The sequence below is a fragment of the Piliocolobus tephrosceles genome, chromosome 18 (genome assembly GCF_002776525.5).
Source record: "Piliocolobus tephrosceles isolate RC106 chromosome 18, ASM277652v3, whole genome shotgun sequence".
Lineage (NCBI taxonomy): Eukaryota > Metazoa > Chordata > Mammalia > Primates > Cercopithecidae > Piliocolobus > Piliocolobus tephrosceles.
Window position 1 is genome coordinate 2,877,258 of NC_045451.1, and position 23,570 is coordinate 2,900,827.

General features: G+C 41.3%; 1 protein-coding gene across 3 annotated transcripts in view; it reads right to left on the reverse strand.

Annotated features, from left to right (window-relative positions):
• Window positions 1–23,570, reverse strand: part of ZNF236 (zinc finger protein 236) — a 129,323-nt gene that overhangs the window by 29,152 nt on the left and 76,601 nt on the right. For 2 of the 3 annotated variants that reach the window (XR_004228588.1, XM_031934565.1), the window contains exons 22-26: window positions 22,830–22,975; window positions 22,495–22,735; window positions 21,919–22,098; window positions 12,808–12,995; window positions 3,203–3,334 (exon numbers count right to left, since the gene is read on the reverse strand). Coding sequence is in view for 2 of the 3 variants with exons in the window: in XM_031934565.1 (XP_031790425.1) it covers window positions 3,203–3,334; window positions 12,808–12,995; window positions 21,919–22,098; window positions 22,495–22,735; window positions 22,830–22,975 (887 nt within the window). In the remaining variant the exon portion in view is untranslated. Of the gene's footprint in view, window positions 1–3,202; window positions 3,335–12,807; window positions 12,996–14,007; window positions 14,090–21,918; window positions 22,099–22,494; window positions 22,736–22,829; window positions 22,976–23,570 lie in introns of those variants that run through there. The other variant, XM_023224779.2, reaches the window with a different exon arrangement.

The following is a 23,570-nucleotide window of genomic DNA, read 5'->3' on the forward strand; positions in this document are numbered from 1 at the left end:
GAATGGGCAAGAGAATTAGAAGTGGAGCCTGAAGATGACTGAATTGCTGCAATCTCATGGTATATATAACTCAGCAGATAAGGATCTCATGGTATTTACAACTGTTTAGATAAGGATCTCATGGTATTTATAACTTGAGCAGACAAGGAGTTGCTTCTTATGGAAGAGCAAATAAAGCAGTTACTTGAGACAGAGTCTACTCCTGGTGATGATGCTGTGAACATTGTTGAAATGTCAACAAAAGATTTAAAAGATGTGGGCTTTGAGAGATGGACTCCAATTCTGAAAGAGGTTCTGCTCTGGGTAAAGTGCTATCAAACACCATCGCGTGCTATGGGGAAATCTTTCATGAAAGGAAGAATTGACGCAGCAAACTTCATTGTTGTCTTATTTTAAGAAATTGCCACAGCCACCCCAAACTTCAACCACCACCACCTTGATCAGTCAGCAGCCATCAACATCAAGGCAAGACCCTCCACCAGCAAAAAGATTACAACTTGCTGAAGGCTCAGCTGATTGTTAGCATTTTTAGCAATAAGGTATTTTTTTTTTTTTTTTTTTTGAGGCGGAGTCTCGCTCTGTCGCCCAGACTGGAGTGCAGTGGCCGGATCTCAGCTCACTGCAAGCTCTGCCTCCCGGGTTTATGCCATTCTCCTGCCTCAGCCTCCTGAGTAGCTGGGACTACAGGCGCCCGCCACCTCGCCCGGCTAGTTTTTGTATTTTTAGTAGAGACGGGGTTTCACCGTGTTAGCCAGGATGGTCTCGATCTCCTGACCTCGTGATCCGCCCGTCTCGGCCTCCCAAAGTGCTGGGATTACAGGCTTGAGCCACCGCGCCCGGCCGCAATAAGGTATTTTTAAATTAAGGTATGTACATTTAAAAAAAATATTAATGCTGGTCAGGTACAGTGGCTCACGCCTGTAATCCCAGCACTGTGGGAGGCCAAGGTGGGCGATCACTTGAGCTCAGGAGTTTGAGACCAGCCTGGCAACATGGCAAAACCCCGTCTCTATTAAAAATACAAAAATTAGCCAGGTGTGGTGGTGCATGCCTGTGATTCCAGCTATCTGGGAGGCTAAGGCAGGAGAATCACTTGAACCCAGGAGGCAGAGGTTGCAGTGAGCTGAGATTGCACCACTGCACTCTAGCCTGGGTAACAGAGCGAGACTCTGTCTCAAAAAAAAGAAAAAGGAAAAAAAAAAAAAAAATGCTGCTGAACACTATTATTACAGTATAGTATAAACATCATATGCCCTGGGAAACCAGGAAACTACAGCATAATGTTAATGTATGACTTGCATTGTTGTGATAATCACTTTATTGCAGTGGTCTAGAACTGAACGCGCGTTACCTCTGAGGTATGGCTGTGTTCACTGATACAGATTAGTTATCTACCTCATTTTTATATTCAATTAATCTGTCAAATTTTGAAAAAAATTACACGCTAGACCAAGTATTAATATTTGGTTTCTCTCATTACCATCTACTACTCAAATGGAAGTTAAAATGGAATATATCACTTCAATTGGGACATTTCAAACTAATCTTAACATAGCATTACTCTTAAAAAAATTATTCTTCTAGCTATATTAAACCAAATGCTAAAATCATAATGTTAAAAAATAGCAAAGTAGTTTCATTTGCTAGTCACACAAAATATAGGAATTAGGTAAGGTGTGCCTTGGAACTGATGTACGAACTCTCTGAAACATACCAGACTAATAAGGTTTCACTACAGAAGCACCATGAGAAAGAGAGCTTAAAAATATAACCAAGCTGCCAGTGCGTTTTCTGTCTCAATGGATGTGTGTGGTCAACAGTTACCTTACCAGGCCTGAGGTGCTCAAACCCTGCACACTCCCCAGTGCCCTTGATCAGCTCACTGATAAGCCCCTGGAACATCCTGCTATTAGTAGGTAAGAGTGTATTTCATACCCAGGACCTTGGGCAATGCCACATAGTTTGTGCTGATGATGTGACTTATGGTGAAGGCCTATTTGTGTTTCATCTGGGGACCTGGGCCGCTGCATCAGTTTGACCTGGCGGGGCTGGGGCCTGGAGACCGCATAGCTAAGCCCAGCCACGCGGGCACTCCATGGCCACATGTCTGACCCTAATACAGTTCTGGATACCAGAGCTTAGCTGAGCTTCCCTAGTTGGCGACAGTTGGCAGGCGCTGTCACACAGCATTCCTGGGAGAATCAGCAGTGTCTGTGTGACCTCACTGGAGCGGACACTGGGAAGCTTATGCTTGGGTTCTCTGGATTCCACTCCACGTGCCTTTTCCTTCTGCTGGTTCTCATCTGCACCTTTCCATTGTAACCACAAGTATAAAGCACAACCATCAACAGATCAGATTTCTCTGAATCCGGTGAGACCTCGTAGTGAATCGTCAAACCTGAGGGCAGTCTTGGGTCCCCAGACACAAATGTGGTAAGTTATACAAACTGAAATTCAGTGAGACGAGCTCTGGTTACTCAGGTCAAACTCTAGGACATCCCCAGTGCTGGTTATATCTCATCTCTTTGTGAAAAAGCCCTTGTCCTACTGAAAAACAGGTAAGTCATTATTTTGAAAACTCATTTGCTAAAAATGTTTAATGCTTCCTAAATTCAGAGATTATTCATCATCTGTGCTTTAATTCTGACCCTGGAAACTTTTAAGCAAAGAGTTTTTAGACTCTTCTATATTTAGACTATTGCTTACTAAATATTTTGTCTCCCAAAAACATGTATTTTAAGAAAAAGACTAGCCAAATGACAAATAGATCTTGCACACAGATGCACACACACACAGGTATATGAAAATGTATGACACTTAACAGAATCAGCAAAGGTGTTACTAAGAAATCTGCAGAAAGAACTAAGTGCAAGTGGCTGGATATGTGAAGTCTGATCAGTAGGCAAATATAATAAGTTTAAAATTAGATTTACATATCACTGGTGGCTACATCTAATTTCGTGGTACTAAAACCTCACTCCCTAAGAAACAAATCACAAAATGACTGAGATGTCGTACCTGTCATTCAACACACGCCCCCGCAGAGCCTATGTCCACTCAGGATTCAGCTAGGGACACCTCAGAAGTCAGCCCCAGCCACCCGGGCTACACAGCACCCCCATGACCCTCTACCACCATCCCTTCTGAATCTGTATGTTTTTAAAAGCGACGAAAGCTCTGTGAATGAAAGAATATCCTGTACCTCGTAGGCTATTTCTTCACCAGCAGCAGACGCTGACTGTGGCGTGTGGCTCACTAGTATGACTTGCGGCGAGCCTGCTCCACCCTGGCCCGAGAGGCAGGGATCCGTGAGGAGTGCTGGGAACTGCTGACCCTGGCAAAAGATTAGTACTATTTCAGAAGTTGTAACATTAGCAAAACAAGTAATAATTTAAAAGATCTTTTATGGTGCAGCTACCTTGGAAAACAAGCTGGTAGCTCCTCAAAAAGTGAACTGCGGAGTCACCATGTAACCCAGCAACCCAAGAGAAGTGAAAACAGAGTCCACTCAAAGCCTTGTACAGAAATGTCCACAGGAGAATTACCCATAACCAAAAAATGGAAACAGCCCAAATGGTCATCAACCGATAAATGCACAAATGAAATGTGGTATAAGGGAATACTGTTGAGTAATAAAAAGGTAGGAAGTTCTGGTACATGCTACAGCATGGAGGAACCTTAGAAATACTCTAAGGAATGAAAAAAGCCAGTCACAAAAGACAACACGGATGATCACATTTCTATGAAATACCCAGAACAGATGCATCTTACAGAGACAGAAAGTGGACTGGTAGTTGCCAGGGGCAGAGGTGAGGGTGGGCCGGGGGTCGGGGGAACATGGAGTGATGGCTCATGGCTCCAGGTTTCTTTAAGGGGTGATGAAACGCTCTAAAATGAGACCACGGTGATGGCTGTACAACTCTGTAAATACACTGAAAACCATTCAATTGTATACTTTAAATAATGAGGTGAACTTATATAAATTACATCTCAGAGTCTCTACATGTGTGTATATTTACAACACACTTATTTGCTTAGAAATGCATATACAATTTTGCTATGCTATAGAAAACCACTGTAAGTCTTCTTACCAGCCCAGCACACCTCTAGCTATGAGAATGGATCTGAGAGAATAAGAGAGAATGAGAAAGGTAGGGTGGTATGGGGCACGAGAGCAGAGAGGAAGCTGCAGCTTAAAGGGTCTGAATATCTACTGCAAATGCTGAATTTATAGAAATAATTCAGCATGCAACTTGAACTGCTGCAATCAGCACTGATTCTAAACACATTTCACACACAGTTAAAACCGTGGCTGATCACAGGAAGCATGGCTGATGTTATTGGCTCCTGTGCTTTAAGGTGAGGGGTGTTTCTCAATGTCTTAGGGAACTATGCAAGCTGAGGTCCCAAAAGGAAAGTTAAGAATCGAGGAGGGGATGCTGTATTAGTCCGTTTTCATGTTGCTGATAAAGACATGCCTGTGACTGGGCAATTTACAAAAGAGGCTTAATTGGACTGACAGTTCCATGTGGCTGGGGAAGCCTCACAATCATGGTGGAAGGCATGGAGGAGCACGTCACATCTTACATGGATGGCAGCAAAGAGAGCAGAGCTTGTGCAGAGAAACTCCCCTTTTAATAACCATCAGATCTCATGAGACTTATTCACTATCGTGAGAACAGCATGGGAAAGACCTGCCCCCACGAATCAATTACCTCCCACCAGGTTTCTCCCACAACACGTAGGAATTCAAGATGAGATCTGGGTGGGGACATGGCCGAACCATATGAGACACAGTAGAGGAAAACTAGGACTGAGCTGGCATTTTTAAAAACTTCCTCCATCAGAGAATTTCAGGTTCACTTCTTAAGGGAAAGAGTGGCAGGTGGTAAAATAGAAGTCAAAAACATACAAAGTCATCATCAAAAAAGAGAGCCTCTAACTTGATTTGGGTTCCTTACTTCCCATAAGCAGCTTTTCAAAAAAGCAAAATGAGGCTATTTTAGGTATCTCCATATATCAACCTAATTCTTTACATAAACATGATCTAAATTGAAAAGTTCTTTTTCTTTTCTTTTTTGAGATAAAGTATTGCACTGTCACCCAGGCTGGAGTGCAGAGGCTTGATCTCAGCTCACTGCAATCTCTGCCTCCTGGGTTCAAGTGATTCTTGTGCCTCAGCCTCCTGAACAGCTGGAATTACAGGCATGTGCCACATGTGTGGCTAATTTTTGTATTTTTAGTAGAGATGGGGTTTCACTATGTTGGCCAGGCTGGTCTCGAACTCCTGACCTCAGGTGATCCGCCTGCCTCAGCCTCCCAAAGTGCTGGGATTTGTGAGCCACTACACCCGAAGTTCCTATCTATACTAATAAAGCTTCATGTTCCCTACCTCCCTACATAGAGAAGTTGATTAATATTGCTATTTTCAAATACCAGTGAATGCTACACTTTTTTGTGACATGTCTGTTGCCAGCTGCTGCCACCACCCTTATCAGACTGCCCAATTTGAAAAACTGTATTAACCAACCTGGACTTATTAATTCACATTTATTTTATTAGTCAAAGACCAAAAAAACTGCTGGTAAGAAATTCTGATGCACATAAGAACCAACTGGCTCAATAAATTCATATATTCCCAAACTAAAGGTAAGATATTTGAGAGTCTTAGCTTATATAGGTATATCAAGGGAAAAATAACAACTTCTTGTTGTTTTGAAATAGCAAAATTACAGAAATAAAGAACAGAGTGGCAGATGTCAGGGTTAAGAGGGTCTTGAAGTCATTATAAAAAGCAACACGAGGGGTCCTCGAGGTGATGGAAATATTCTTTACCTTGGCTTATCATTGATAATAATTGTTTGTGATATTATACTACTGTTTTGCAACATGCTCCTATTGGGTGAAACTGGATAAGTATATATGGAATCTCTCCGTACTATTTTTTAAAAATTGCCCGTGTGTCTACAATTATCTCAAAATAAAAACTTTAATTAAAAAAACTTGAAAGCAATGTAATTTACTAGCTTATCACTTGTGTTTCAATTGCAACCTTAAGTATTCTTTTTTTTTTTTTTTTGAGACAGAGTCGTGCTCTATCACCCAGGCTAGAGTGCAATGGCACGATCTTGGCTCACTGCAACCTCCACCTCCCGAGTTCAAGCAATTCTCCTGCCTCAGCCTCCTGAGTAGCTGGGATTACAGGCACATACCACCACACCCAGTTAATTTGTTGTATTTTTAGTAGAGACAGGGTTTCACCATGTTGGCCAAGCTGGTCTCGAACTCCTGACCTCAGGTGATTCACTAGCCTTGGCCTGAGATTACAGGCGTGAGCCACCACACCCAGCCAACCTTAAGTATTCTTAATGCAAATTTCCTGATTTAAAAATCAGTGTCCAATAAAATCTTTTATGTTTTTTTTATTTTTTATTCTTTGAGACGAAGTCTTGCTCTGTTGCCCAGGCTGGGGTGCAGTGGCTGGTTCTCAGCTCACTGCAAGCTCCGCCTCCCGGGTTTACGCCATTCTCCTGCCTCAGCCTCCCAAGTAGCTGGGACTACAGGCGCCCGCCACCTCGCCTGGCTAGTTTTTTGTATTTTTAGTAGAGACGGGGTTTCACCGTGTTAGCCAGATGGTCTCGATCTCCTGACCTCGTGATCCGCCCGACTCGGCCTCCCAAAGTGCTGGGATTACAGGCTTGAGCCACCGCGCCCGGCCAAAATCTCAACAATTAGCTATACTTATGGAAGTGATACGCAAATTGGCTAAAACAATATAAAGGTTATTTACTTTTGGTTTGTATTATTATTTGCAGTTGGTTTCTTTGCTATATTTGGTTTACACTGAGGTAAAGATTACAGGAATTTGCATTCCCCTGGAGCACATGAACTTTGCAACACGAGAATGTAACAGCAAGCACTGAGTCCCAGCAGAGAGGAACGGAGCAACAGCTGTTGGCCCTGGCAGCTGGGGCAGCTGCGTCAGAGTCACAGGGAGGGTAGGTGATGAACAGCAAAGATGCCAGCCCCACCCATGACTACTGAATTAACTTGAGCCTGCTGAGACCCAGGGAAGTCAATGTTCGACTAAATCTGGGAAATGCTGTAAAATATGAGCAAGGGCTGGATATTGATGAAAGGCATTCCATGCAATAACACACTTCACTATACTATTACCAAGTACCCATAAATCAACCTCATTTCCTGCTCGCATGTACTATAATTTCATTAGAAATATTTTTCTTAGCAATTCATTTTACTGGCCTATACGCAACTCTTAATAAACTTAAAACAAAACATTGTGCCTCAATAAAAATGTGAAGCTATTTAGAGGATGAAGGCTAAGAAAGGCACAAAATTAAGAAAGCTTTAAACAGCATGGGCCAGATGACTCTCGGTGTTAATTCACAACTAACTTGTTACTTCAGAATCGGCCTCTTTTCCCATCAGGAGTCTGTAATAAGATCTGCCAATTTCTGAGTCACCCCACAGTCAAATTTAGACTTAAAAAGCCCCATTTATATATCTAAAAACAAAGTTTTAAATGTTTTGCACCTGGCCAATTATCTGTAATAATAAGAGGTTTTTTTTTTTTTAATGACAAGAATTAGTATAAAAGAGAATTCCCTTCATGAATAAGTAAATTACTTCTTCTTGTATTCAGAATAAGAACTAAAAACCATTTTGCTTTCTTGAATAGATTTTCTGCCTGCATGTTTACACCTCCTGATAAAACTGTCAGACTTCAGTGGCCAAGCAGGATACACAACTACCAGCGGCCTGCTCCTCCTCCCCGCGAAGAGTCTGAAGTTTGGAACAAATACATCAAAATTATATTTCAAAATTAGCTAACTCTCTCTGAATTAAAATTATCATTTACTCCCACAACATTCTTCCAAAATTGGGCCCTTTTCAAGTTTTAAATTAGGATTAATTATGTACTTACAAAAACATATACATTCCAAACTTTTTACTATTATGGACTCAAATTTGTCCTTTTATTTATTTTTATTTTTTATTTTTTTTGAGACAGAGTCTTACTCTGTCTGTCGCCCAGGCTGGAGTGCAGTGGCGCGATCTCAGCTCACCGCAACCTCCACCTCCTGGGTTCATGGTATTCTTCTGCCTCAGCCCCCCGAGTAGCTGGGACCACAGGCGCCTGCCACCACGCCCGGCTAATTTTTTGTATTTTTAGTAGAGATGGGGTTTCACTGTGTCAGCCAGGACGGTCTCGATCTCCTGACCTCATGATCCGCCCACCTCGGCCTCCCAAAGTCCTGGGATTACAGGCGTGAGCCACTGCGCCCAGCCACATTTGCCCATTAATTAAGAATACTATTTAAGTAAACTAAGACCACCTTTCTTTGTTTTTAGGAACATTTTCTTTCATGGATTTTATAAAGAAAAAATAATACATAATAAGTTTATGTGACTTTCCTATCTTTTAAATATATACAGTAATTTCTACGTTTATATTACTGTTTCCTTCAGTTCCTTTAGGGAGATTCTTATTTTTCCATGCACAGAGTGCAGTGTTCAGGGCGGTATAATGCTAAACAATTTGATTTCTTCACATTGGATCTCTTCCCCGTGCTATTAGTCCGTTTCCTCATTAAATTCAAGGAGCATGTGTCATTTTAAGGAATTAATATTAAATCATTCGACATTTATCCCCTAGTGAATAACTTCTAAATGAACAATCATCATTAGACACTGGTTAATTTCTCTTGACCACCTTCTAATTTTCAGGTCAAATTTTTATTATCATAAACAATCATAATAATTTACATATTTACAGACATTTTCTTATAGGTTCATTAATAAAAAGGTGGTTTTGTTGCTACAAGGATTCATTCTGTTTAGAAAAATATCATTCATAAAGCTAAGAAAGGTTTCATCTGGTTTTTCCAAGTTTTCAGAGTATTAAATCAGCCTAAGTCTAAGTTTGCCAGCTAACAGAAAAAAGATTCAAATAAAGCTACACAATTTCTACTGGATATTTTTAAATTACTTATTGGACAATGTATGCTAATTAATCAATTTGGTTTACGAATTTTGCATATGAAGTACAGAAAAGAACATATAAAATGAACTTAACCCACCAAAGCTTAATAGAAACACTAATGTATCTGGCTAGACACAGGTTCCAGAAGACCCACCCGGCTTCTGCTGCTCACAAAGCCTCCTGCTCCCATGTCCTCAGGCCAGAGTGGAAGGGCTGAGGAGGGCAGCAGGGAAGCACTATGGCAGGGTGTGTGGCTGCAGGCACACCCTGGATGCCAGGCACAGGAGCCACCTGCGCAGTGGGTGGGAGGGAGAGGGCGTGGCAAACGAGGTACTTCTGGCAGCTCAGCAGGCAAAGCCCGAATCCACGTGGCATGGCAGGGGCCAGGCAGGAGCCAGAGGGGCAGCTGACGGAGTCTGTCCTGAGGCGCTAGGGACCCACAGGACTTCTATCCCAAAAGCAGCATCCTAAATGAGACAGTGACCCCACGAGGGGACTGGTGTGGAGCCAGGGAGCCTGGGTTGCCTGCTGGTGAGGACAGCAGGCCCAGAAACGGGCCACAGCACATCCCAGGGTCATCACTGCCACCAAGGCTTCACTCTACAGCCCTTCTTGAAGAACCTCCTTGGAGAACCACCTGCCCGCTCACAAGGCTCCTGGGTGACCCACGTGCACTACACCAGCAGTCCCTACCCTTTTTGGAACCAGGCAGGCTGGTTTTGTGAAGAAAAGCTTTCCACGGATTTGAGGTAGGGGGTGTTCGGAGATGGTTTCAGGATGAAACTGTTCCTCATCAGGCATTAGCTAGATTCTCGTAAGGATCACACAACCTAGATCCCTCGTATGTGCAGTTCACAATAGGATTCATGCTCCTTTGAGAATGTAATGCCCCAGCTCATCTGACAGGAGGTGGAGCTCAGGCAGTAATGCTCACTGGCCCACACTCACCCCTGCTGTGCGGCCAGATGCTAACAGACCATGGACAGGTACCAGTCCACAGCCTGGGAGTTGGGGGCCAACTGTTCTACAAAAAAGGCATGGGACATCCTGGCAAGTATCTGCAGACTTTAAAAATACAACCTGGAAAATACTGAGAACTACTTACTGAACTTTCACTTCAACTGTAGTTGATAATTCTCAAAGTGATAAAACTTAATATACAGAAAATACACTCTCATAATCATTGAAATAAATGCCTTTCTGGGTTTTTCTCATCAAACTCAATCCCCACCCTCCAAAAGTTATTCAAAGGCATTTAACTAATTAAAATTTATATTTTAAATAATTTTTACTTCTTTACTATGTCTTTACTATAGTTAAAAGTCTACAATAAGAAACACACCAGGGACCCTGGGAGCTGACTCACACATATAACAGGACAGTCACCGTGTTCCCAAATGCAATGCTAGGGTAGTCTGATGCACGTTATGCCCTTAAGGCTTTGCAAGACAACAGGAAGTATAAGGTCATATTTACAGTCATCATTTAAATATAAAAACATCTTAGCAGCAAATAAAAAGGTGGGAAAGACAAATGGATTCCGAGTTAGTGTACAGACTCCTGTACCTGGATTTGAAGCGTGTTCCTTGAATGGTAAATAAGTAAAAGTGCTCTCCCATCCAGCCTCCCCCCGCCCACTGCCTGCCCCAGACCTCAGGGGGCTTCACTAGGCCCTGAGATACAGTAACCAAGATCACAGGTAGGAAAGAAGGAGACATGGCTGGTCCACCATAATCATCATGCTTCCTGCATCTAGGAAAGCACACCCCAGTCATTTACATCTTAGGATGGTTACTTCTTTTGTTTATTTGTTTTTGTTTTTGAGATGGAGTCTCACTGTGTGGCCCAGGCTGGAGTGCAGAGGTGCGATTTCGGCTCACAGCAATCTCTACCTCCCAGGTTCAAGTGATTCTCTTGCCTCAGTCTCCCAAGTAGCTGACATCACAGGTGCCTGCCACCATGCCCAGCTAATTTTTGTATTTTTAGTAGAGATGGAGTTTCCCCATGTTGGCCAGGCTGGTCTCAAACGCCTAACCTCAAGCCCACCTCGGCTTGCCAAGGTGCTGGGATTACGGGTGTGAGCCACCACACCTAGCCAGTTGACTACTTTTGTTCCAACCACAATTTTAAAACATGATACGAATTGCTAATATTTAGAAGGTTAATTATGTGACAAGCAGGAGTTGATGGTGCATAAGAGCAGGTGAAGAGAGTGTGTTAAACTCCATAAGCAGTCATGCTCTCCACACAGCTCAGGAGGAATGCCTCTGAGTGAGATGCACACTCTGCTTCCCAGCACCACATGTGGCTATTAGGGGTTGCCTGACAGGTCCCTGGGGGCAGGAAGCAGGCAGGGCTGCTTGACTACAGGCAGGTCAGCCAGAGGGGAGCCCCTGTGTCCAGTGAGCAAGAATCCTGGCGTGCAGTGTGCCTGGGTCACCTCAGAAGAGGGTAGTGGCTGTGCAGGGGTCCTCAGTGAGAAGCCCTAGGCGAAGCCTATTTGCCAACGATATGTGAGTATCTCACAACCAAGGGAGACTGACTGAACACTGAAGCAATGCAGAGGAAATGCTGCTATTTCACTAATGAAAGGCACTAGAGCTTAGAGAGGTCATTTCTTCAGCAAGTGGCTGTGATAGCATTAGGACCAATCCTGCTCTAGATGCTAAAATCTGTTTTTCTTATATGGTGAGCCTAAAAAGCAGAGACAGAACAATCAAGGAATGTGTTTTGGTGAAAACAACCTCAGTTTTTGTTTTGAGAGAGAGGAGGTCTCACTCTGTCGTCCAGGCTGGAGTGCAGTGGTGCAATCACGGCTCACTGCAGCATCGACCTCCCAGGCTCACCCAATCCTCCCACCCCAGCCTCCGGAGTACCTAGTACTACGGGTGTGCACTGCCGCGCCTGGCCCAATTTTTCATTTTTTGTAGAGACAGAGTTTTGCCATGTTGCCACGACTGGTCTCAAACTCCTGGGCTCAAGGAATCCTCCCAAAGTGCTGGGATTACAGGCACGAGCCACCTGTGTCCAGCCTCAGCTTTCTAATTCTGCTGCGTATTTTGCTTCTATTACAGCCAGGAACAGACACATAGAAATCACAATTTACATCAACTAAGAATAGATTTTTTACAGTCAACTATGAAAATTCTGACAGAGTCTTGTTATAATTAGTCTTCAACTATCAAAATGCTGGCATAGCTTTGTTACAATTCATCTTCATTATAACGAATCATAATGTATCATTATGATTTTCCTAATTCAACTCTGAAAGGTTTTTCAGCACCTTAGCTCAAGGAATCATGTAAAAATGTACACCCCTTTGGCACAGCACTTCTACTGGTAGGAATTCATGTAAGAATCTCAGTGACTGAGGGCATGAAAATTTCCATGCTACTTATTGAAACCATGAATACAACATAATGCCCTTCAATAAACTTCATCTACATGATATGTACACAAACTTATTTCTGCAGAAATTTATAAATATGTACCTTATACATTCATATAAAGGTGTAGAAGGATATATACAATAAAACGTTAACTGTGGTTCCATTTGGTGGTGGAATTAAAGCTTTGGGTTTTATGTTTTACCTTATTTTTTTACATTCTTCCATATTATCTGAATTTTCTTTTTTCCCCTTTTTACATTTACTGTATTACTTTTTTAATCAGAAAAAAAGCTACTTCGATTTTGAAAAAAAAAAAAATGCTCAGAATAGATATTTAGGAAGGAGTCAATGAATACTGTTTTCAAAGACCACTTTTTGAAAGGACCTTTGTATCCCTCTCTGAGGAGCACTTGCCTGAGAGGTGATGTTGAGTGTGACAGTGTCCAGGCCTCCAGACAGCATACCCTGAGTATCGGCCAGCGTCAGCGTGACACTAGCGTCACCTCCCACACCCGACGAGGACATGACCAGGTTCTGAGTCGAGATGGCCGATGGAGACATCGGTGTTGTTGAAGGAAGGCTTCCGCTTGTAGTGTTAAGTTCTACAAAAGAGGCGAAGTAAGTAGGTCAATGGGAAGGCCAGACAAATCCAGGTGTAAGGGCACAGGGAGAGTGATGCTCCCACCTGCAGGAAGCAGCATTCATGCTGCCCGAGGTCTCCAAGCTACATCAAAGAAATCACAGGGTCTTCAATTCTAATTTTAGGATAAGGCTTTTCTTAGTTTTTAAACATCTTTACGCATGAATATACTGTGGTTCTTAATTATAATACACACAGAGAAAAACCAGTAAACAAAGAGTGAAAATGTGACCCCACAGTTGCAGTCACAGCTACTACTGTAGAATGAAAACTCAGACAACAATTTCCAGGGCACTGTCCCCATTCACAACTAAAGAGACAGGTGAAGAAAGGAAGCAAGTATGATCCACTGACGAATAACTAGTTCCAAAGCTTGCAGGATAAATTTGACCATCTCTGCTCATTTTCTCACTTTCATCACCCTTACTGACTCTTATTCTAAAAGACAGGAGGTCAAAATAAACCTCATGAAATCCTTTAAATATTCATTTATCCTACATGACATCTTAATTTTCTTCGGAAAAGACAACAAAACTGAAATATCCCCCCTTGTAGCCGATGCTAAGAGAAAAGAAGGTAGTTGGCAAAGAAAGGTCTTTCCTTTTACAAAACAGACACTCATGCACCTTGCTGACAGATGAGACGGGGTCAGTATGGGATTATCAAAGTCCTGTAGTGGGCGCCAGTGAACACAACGTTGAAAGGATAAACACGCAGGCACACACAGGCACACTCACTTTATCTGACAGTCGAGCCATCCATTCATCTAAAATGTGTATTCCTCATCCACTTGTGCCTGCCACTGTGCCAGGCGCTAAGGATGCCGGATGACAACCAAAGGAGAAAAAGCTATTTCCTAACCAGGTTTAAAACAAAACAAACACGCTCCTGTCAGTACTTTGCTGTGACTTGGGTCACATCAGTCCAGCGCTCTCCTAGGAGTCAGGGGCCAACAGGAAAACTAGGTTACTTACTTGTCGCTGGAGTTCTCCAAATACAATGCCTCCACAGATCCACACTCCTGGGGTCCCACACTGTGCTGCACAGACCTGGAACCTTCAAAAGCAGTAGAACCATTAGCAGGCTGGGAGGCTCGAGCGCTGAAGCAGCCGCCGGGGCTCCACAGATAGCTAGGTCAGACCCTCCCGCCTGCTCCAGTGTCCGCACCGAGTGCTGGCGGGAGCCCGAGGAGTGTGGCCTTGTGGAGGATGTCTGCATGCGCTAAGCGTTCCAGTGACCAGTACAGCAGCCGACCTAATAGCTGTCCTCCTAAAATTCCCTCCACACACCCTTACTGCACACTAACCTGTGGGTATGTTTTTAACATCAGTGGTCAAAACTGTGGAGGGGCTGGGGCGGTGGGGGGCAGGTGGCAGCTGCCAATGAGCTTGCAGAGGGAGGACGGGGAAGAGGTACGTGCCTGTGAATCTCGCCCAGGATCACACTTAGAGCCAAGGCGAAGCCAGCCCACAGCAGAAATGCAAACCTCACCCCAACTGCTGAAATAAAGGAATCAAAGATCTTCTCCCCACTCCCACCAGTCAACTAATCCTGACTTTCTAGTGATTATTAAGGTATCAGAGATTCTGGGACTGTGAAGCATGAAAAACGTAAAAAGATACAGAAGCCTTGTGTTTGATTAAAGTGAAACCTGACACAAAGTTCAATGAAACAATAAACAACTTCAGACAGTGCCAACGTTCATATTTCAACTCAAACAGTGAACCTTTAATAACGTCCTAATTCAACGGATTTTCCACAAAGAGGGTGATACCAGTTCCAGTACAACTGTCCTCAATATGATTGAAAAGAACACATGACTAGAGCAGAAAAAAGTTGAAATTTTCTTAAGCATGCAGTTAAATTACAAGCTACAAGTAGCTCTTAACTATCTACTTGTTAAAAGCTAAAATTTTATATTCAAATTAAATACTCAGCGTGAAAATGAAGATCCCACACTGAAGTAAAGATTATAGACTCTTACTTTTATTCTTCACTTATTTTTCTGAAACCACTGTTCCTCCAGCATGTATAGAGCAATACAAGTCTGACTTTATGATTCTGACTCAAAAATAAGTTAAAAAGATTAATAAATGATACACTCATCAAACCCAACATTGTCTTAAATCTCTTGGGATATTGCCTCATAGCTTCTAAGAAAACAAAATTTTATAAGATTCTAAAAATAGTTTAAAAGATATGATATCAGTTTTTTCTTGCAATTAACTGAAAAGTGGGAAGAGAGAAGGTGGGGGCGACAGAACAAGAGAGAAGCATTCGGGTAGCCCCTCATTCCCAAGCATCCAGGTCACTCACAGGGGCAACTTACGAGGATAAGAATGTCCTCTTCAGTTTTAATACACACTGGCAAAGAGAAAATGTTAAGTTGTTGAACTATTTAAAAATAAAATAAATGATTATACTTAAATCTAGAAGAAACTAAGGCTAGAATAACCTTACAAATAAATAGAAAACAAATACTGGTCTTTGCTTTCACTGAAAGCAGAACTCAATTTATTCATCAAAATTATCTTAAATTTAAAAGTGGGCAAAAGTAAGAACAAAAAGATAATACTCATTTGAGATGAATTCCTTAAAAAGTTGTGCTAAATTTCTCAAGCCTCTATCAAGACTACGATCTGCTTCTGAGACAGTACTTACATTCTACAGGAACATGTTTTAAGAAAAACTCTTTGTGTCAGATTTGGGAATGGATGTTGCTGGGATGAAACTCTGAAATAGTCTTCAACTCCTGCATCACAAATCGGAACAAAAGCATGTGCTTTTATCCTGCATGTGAAATTGTGAGTAATTGTCTCACTTGGATTTATTCACAAATCCATAAGTGCTGATACACTTCTTTCAATGCCTTCGATGAAGATGGAACAGCCAGAGTTAACCTAGAAGCTGATGAGTCTTAGCCAAACCTTGCTTGCATAGAGAATCAAAAAATAATAATAGCCACATACATATTCACTATGCTCAACATAAGTTTGGTATGGGCATTAGAGGTTTTTATTTGAGTGTTTACTTTAGAAGAGCCATGTTTAATTTTAAAATAATGTCATTTTAATTTCAGTTATTAGTGGTGTGGCCTCAAGCTAGATCTGAAACTATGACTCTAGATAAATATTGCTCACTAAGAGGCAATCTCCTAACTACTATTACAGAGGTGAGATCCACTACATAATTACAACTAGGACCAATGGCATGTGTAAGCCACTCTAAAAACATCTGCTTAATATCAAGGATTGAGTGGGTCAATATATGAAGAATTGCTTCCTATATCCAGGATTATTCACAGATGCTAAAGGTATTCAAGAACATAAGACTACTTACTTGATCACATAAAACTAACCCTGTATTTAAGAATAGCCGATATTACATTAGTACACAAATATTCTTTAATTACGCATTCATCTTTCATTTTATAATGTCACCCAATCCCTCGAAAAGCTTTTTTATTTATTTTTTATTTTTTAATTTAGCAAGTGGGATATAAGCTAAAGTAGCCTGAGAGAGAACGTGAGAGAGAAAGAGATTGATTTTCTCAGCTGGCTCTTTTTTTTTCTTCTTGAGACGGAGTTTTGCTCTTGTCGCCCAGGCTGGAGTGGAGCAATCTCGGCTCACTGCAACCTCCACCTCCCAGGTTCAGGCAATTCTCCTGCCTCAGCCTCCTGAGTAGCTGGGATTACAGGCACCCACCACCACGCCCAGCTGATTTGTTATATTTTTAGTGGAGACGGGGTTTCACCATGATAGCCATGCTGGTCTCAAACTCCTGACCTCAGGTGATCCGCCCACCTCGGCTTCCCAAAGTGCTGGGATTATAGGCTTGAGCCACCATGCCCAGCCTCAGCTGGCTCTTTAAAAAAAAGGTCTAAAAGAATAATAATTTTAAAAATGCAAATCAGCAAAGTGGGTATGTTGCTGTCTGTACAGAAATGTTGGCTGCATAACATGTGGGAGCCTTGCACCCACTGACTGAGGACAGCTCGCCTGCCCTGAGAGGACCCTCACCTGCGTGTGAGATGCTGGTGTGACACTTTCAACACGTGTCTGTGGAGGTGAATTTAAGGTACAGCACTTACTACGGAACTAGCCAGATCGCAGGAGTTTAAAGAAATGCAGGCAGCCAGTGCAGAGCCCTGGAGTGCATGCGCCCTCATTCCATCCAACTTCTCCCTTTGGTCAGAACATCCCCAATTCTGAATCAAGCAATCTGCTGCACCTGCAAACATCCAGGATCACCAAGAGGCACAAGCCACTCCACTCAAACCAAAACCTCTACAACCTGACTTGTCTCTCCATCAATGTGCCAGGGGCTCACTAAGGATGTTGAGCAGAGTTTCCAAGAAGACATGAGGCTGCACCGCTGACAGCCAGTTTCCAGCTAGCAGGGCGTGAATCCAGACATCTCACCCAGAGCCCGGCACCATGAGCGACCACCGCTGGCTTCGGCCCACACACAAGCAGCACGTCTTCATATTGCAACATGAACCAGGCAGTGGGGGAAAGATGATGAACTCACAGCCTAGGATTAGAATTCTAGAGATGAGAAGAACACACTGCCTGATCCTTTAAAATCCACAAACTATGAGGTTTAGAAAACGTTAGGAGAAGAACATTTGCTATGTAACTTCAACAATACATCATATATTTTGGATCTTCCACGCATTAAAATATTCACGCCTCCTTGCTTCAGCTAAAGGCCACCACAGATCATGCAAAGTCGAGCAGCTGGCATGGGGAGAAAAGCTGCCCCACTCCAAGCCCCTCTCTCAGCTCGGCCAGGACGTCCTCAAAGAAGTCGCAGGGCCACCCCCTGTAACATGTGCTCTCTGTACCATCATCTCTCCTTTATATATGGTTACAGCTGTAATTTTACAGTCACTTGTGGATTCTTCAAAAATGTCTGCACTCTACTTGTTTCTAAGATCCAGAACGCAGGACCAACTCTGACCTGTCCAGAGTTATATTCCCAGATTTGGCGCAATTCTTACCACACAGCAGACACTATAATCTTTTATGGAATAAATGAACTACTGGACAAGAGGTCGTTTCAATTAAGAATTAAGCATGAAAAAAGGACTAGCTTTTGGGTGCAAACATATCTGAAGATTAGTTTTTTTTCCTCACAAAGTGATATACATAGTTGAAAAATAACAAGGCTAGGAAGTGAATGCAATCTCTATGAGGTGAAAAGAACGAGATAGGTATGTTATCCTAAACTGTTAATGGTTACTTACAAAACTGTCATTTATCTCATGTGAGCTCATTTATTACATTGGTGTAAAAGTAATTGCAGTTTTTGTCGATACTAATATGTTTATTTTCCATAAAATTATATGCTTTAAAATCTTAGAAAGCTGCCTCCTTTCCATTTTTCTATTCTATTTTCAGCTGGTGTCAGGAAATTCTCACTGGAGGGCAAAAGTAATGAGCTGAGTAAGAGACTTCCAATGCTGGGTTAGAAAGGAACAGCTTTGTTCATGGAGTCATTAACATGATAACTTGTATAAATATATGATGCTTTGTACAGTTGAATAAAATTATTTACTTTCATGACTTAAAAAGTAACATTATCGATTGGTTGATAACATTAGAGAGAATTTTGTATCCTAGAATTAGACATAAGCCACTAATCCTTACAGAATGGTACTCCATGTGACAAAGAATGATGCTGACATAGCTGTCGTGCTACAGGACAGTTTACCTCCTCAGTTACTGTGGGCTGAGCTCTTCAGCTACGACCTCTTATAATGTCTCTCTTGGCTAACTCTTGTGCGGCGTACCTGAAGAGTTCAATGTTGTACTCTGTGAGAGAAGCTGGTCATTGCTTATTGTTAGGGCAGCACCTGTAGATTGGTTATTGATTTCAGGTGCTAACAATCTTATGCTCCCGTTTATTAATAGTTCACTATTTCCTTTAGAATTGTGTTGAATAAGTTCTTGACCTAAATGGAAATTACTATTGTGATACCTGAAAACAACATTCTCAGATGTGTATTGGCAAGTGTGTTAAACATACAATTGTATCCTCAAAGCTTTCATTTTCATTTCAGTAAAATTTATGGAAAAACGAAAATGAAACCACAAAAATGCGTTTCCCTAAATGACAGTATTTGTTCACACTTTTTAAGCTGTGAAGTATTTTAAAAATACTTCTTATGAGTTCTACTTTAACTCAGTATTTAGGCCCTAAAAATCACACACTTTGTTGAATAAAACTGTCATTGAATTGAAAACATTTCCAAATATAGTGCACTGCCCAGGTATAGCAAAAACACGTTAAAAGGATCTGAGGGGCATCACCAGGGAATAACAGAATCTCCCCTCCCTGCCCTCCACTGGGCAGGCTTGCCAAGCCCATGATGCTGCAGTTTCCGGTGTGCTGTGTTCCTATCCTGTGTATTCTGAAAGCTCTCAAGTACACACTAACATGCCTGCAATACATTCCTACTAAAACACATTTGCTTGATTCAAAACCCACTAATGCTAGCTTCATCGGCTACTGTAATGATATAATGAAATTATATAGTATGGCAACTAGAAATGAATATGAGAATAAAACCTGTTGGAATTCCAATGGAAACCCAATTGAATGCCTTGGAAAGACCTGGTAAAGAGAAGACACTTTATAAACATTCTGCTGTCAAAATAGGCGTAGGCAAGACAACTACACAAAATCAGAGAGAAAAAGATTCAAAAGACAAAAGTATACTGCACTATGATTGCTTTATAGTGACCTACATTCTCATGCCATGCTGAAGAAATAGAAACAGGAAATGAAACTGCATGATGAACATGAGTACAGGCAAAAATTTTAAAAAGTAGAAAATGTATTATCACCTGAGCAGCCCCATATTCAAAAGATCCAGGGATGAACCTCCGAAGTACGCAGGTGTCGCTTGTTTGGTTCCCAAATTTTATATACCTTTTTATTAATAACTGGGCTTTTGAAAACATCAGGTACAAGGACTTTCATTGTATCTGGACAGGGTAATTCCGGGAGGCAAAGGACTGTCTTTGACTTTTACTCAACGTATAACCTTCTTCTGAATGCTAGGACTCATGAACTGCCTAAAGTCTGCAAAACTTAGCTGAAGTGATACGTGCATTCTCTAGTACTTGTATGCATTTATACTCCTATGTGTTAATGGAAAAAAGAACATACTACGAAATCTTTGAACATTTCTATGGAATATCTAGATGCTTTTAACAGGTTACCATAAATTAAATGCTTTTTGCAGCCCTTTCAAAATGGGATAAGGAATTGTATAGTCAATTCTCATTATCCATCATAATAAGTCAGAAAAAAACAATCTTAAGCCCAAAGTTGAAACGAAACTTATTTCATTAATTCATTTAAGGTTTTCTCCTAGAATAGCTGAAGCCAAATTCTTAAAAAAATAGTTATATTCATCTACACTTTCAAATATACTAACAAAATAACCAAATGGCCAATAATAAAACACAGGAAGAACAGAGGCACAATCCACAAACTGAAGAATACATTTTCTTAACTCTGAACAAGAACCATGCACTATGTGGTTTTGATAGGACCTGGCACAATGCTTTTTATATTAAGTGTACTCGAGAAAATTAACTGGATCAACCAAACAGCTTTCCTTCAGATATAAATGTAATTTTAAAAGGAAGAAGGTTACTGAATTATATAAAATTCAACGTTAATTTTCGCTTTCCAACAGCATCTAAAAACCACTGCATTTCATTCAAAAGCAAAGCTGTACCTAAAAATAGTTCCTCAAATTTCTCACTAATATATGAAAAGAAATAAAGACATCTTCCTGAAAAAGAAAGCTTCTGGTTTTCTTATGAATACCTTTTCTTTCAGTTCTGAAATTAATTTCTGCAGAAATATCTCTGAAACAGCAGAAATCCTGCCCTTCATGCTTGAGTCCATCTAGAATGCTGTCTTTCTCCACAGCTGTGTTTCAGGGAAGTGGGGCTGCTTCCCTCTGTCACCTCAGATCTCCACGGAGGGTGTTTTGATTCCTAGCAAAATGTCTTTGTTAACGTCATCATCAGGTTACGAGTCTTAAATAAATTAATATTGAATGAGTTAATATCTGTGGAAGTTACTAAAATAATATCTAGCACTTAGTAAGGGCTATAAAAGTTGTTGAATTAACAAATGACTCTTAGTTAATACAGAGAGTTTATAGTTCAGAGTCATGTGAGCGAAGCACACCAGGAAAATATGTTCAGTGCTCACTGAGATCCAAACACGCTATGGGAATTAATGATACATAAGGACGAAGGAAGGCACACAAGGAGAAAAGTCAGAATATGAGCAGCATAGCCCTGAAACAGGGAATGAGTCAGCCTGGTGACTGGCGGAAAGAATTAGATTGCCAATTTTAGGTGGGCTTTACTGCCAAAGGGTATTTCCTACCCGTTTATCTATTTTTCAATGTTCTCCCATGTTTCAATTTTTCTATATAATCCTAGTAGAATTCTGAAGACATACGGTAAAGAGAGTGCCATGGGGATCTACAACGCCGTAATGTAAAGTTTATACCAGTTTCATGAAGCATGAGTGGGAACCACAAAGCTATGCTTTCTGCTCTTTGCCAAACAAAAATAACTTATTCTCTAAAAATGAGTCAATAAATGAATGAATTAAATAACTGACTGTACTCAAACTGGAAATGACATGAGAAACTATAATTTTTCATTTCTGGTACCAGATCTGAATTAGAACACATTATTTTCACTAAACTTCAACTTCTCGCATCAATTACAAATACGTATTGAGCACAGGCTTTATGCACAGCAGAGTATTGTAGGAAAAAAGATAGTAAGATATACAGTACTTAAATTTCAGGGTGAAAAGATGTTTAAAATAATAACTCACTAACCGGAGATAGTCAGGGTAATTTCCTGTGGAGACTCCGAGGAAGATGTGGCAGTGGGCCCAGCGGCCTGTGCTAGGACCTGGCTCAGGCTGGAGTTGTTGATGGTCAAGGTGATCTCGTGGGGACCGCCGGAGGGGGACACCAGATCTTGCGAAGTCATCACTTGAGTGAGGTCTTGGGTCCCTGATTGTCATTACAAAGCAAAACAAAGTTGAGCTTCAAAAACATCAATTTCCCCTGTTTTTATATTAAAAATATTTTAGTTAAACTGTTATTAAATATTTCAATAAGAGAAAGATATAAAACAAAGCATCAGTCATCTCTAATTCCTTCATCTAAAAAGAAAGCCTTGCGATGAAATGAAGCCAGGATTAAATGAAGGTAGTAGTAATTAAGAGCATATACTAAACACATGTCATTAATTATAAGAAAAGCTTATTTTATTCTCAGGACATTTGATTTATTCTCTTCTACAAAGAGAAGAAAATGACATCATAACATCCTAAAATCAAATATGTGCTCGCAAGCAAGAAACTGAAACTCCAGCTGTCAAAATAAGCAAAAGTGAGTGGCTCTTACCACTGCTATTAGTGGTCAGCACTGAATCCTGCTCAGACAGTGGGCCTATGGTCAGGTTTGCAGAGGTCACTGTGGGCTGTAAGGACAGGCCTGAGATGGGCTGGATGACAACACTGGCAGGGACTGTGCTGTCCGACGTCTGGAGAGAGCCATTCTGTGAGGCCAGGCCAGGCTCCCCTGTGAGCTGCTGAGCCAACAGGTTGCCCTGCTGTAGCGTCTGCTGCAGAATGCTCGGATCAATCTGAAAAGCAGCACAGGTACTTGTAATGAAAACTTCATGCTTCTGTGTGATGCCAAGAGAATTACAGCACAGGAGACCATGGAAAATGTCATACCTGCAACGTAATGTTATTAATGCTGGCAGCATCGATTCCAGAAATCTGTACATTTGGTCCAACCAAGTTAGCGGCCAACTGTAACTGGATGCCTTCTAGGGTAGCCAGGCTCCCATCTGTCAGAGACACAGTCAGGTCACCCCCAGCTGGCCAGAGAAAGAGAAAGGGAAAATGAACGAATATTGTGAATGCTTCTTAAAACTAAAGTAATTCATTTTTTACAAGGGATTTTTAAATACATAAGTTGTACACATTATGTTGTGGAATACCAACACCTACTTTATATCATATACACACATATGCTGTCTAATCACGCTTTATACCATATACACACATACACTGTCTAATCACCCTTTATACCATATAAACACACACTGTCTAATCACTCTTTATACCATATACACACATACTGCCTAATTACCCTTTATACCATATACACACATACTGCCTAATTACCCTTTATACCATACACACACACACTGCCTAATTACCCTTTATACCATACACACAATCTAATCACCCTTTATACCATAGACACATACACTGTCTACCCTTTATATCATACACACATACTATCTAATCACCCTTTACACCATATACACACATACACTAATCACTCTTCATACCATATACACACATACACTGCCTAATCACCCTTTATACCATATACACACACACTGTCTAATCACCCTTTACACCATACACACACAGTCTAATCACCCTTTATACCATATACACACA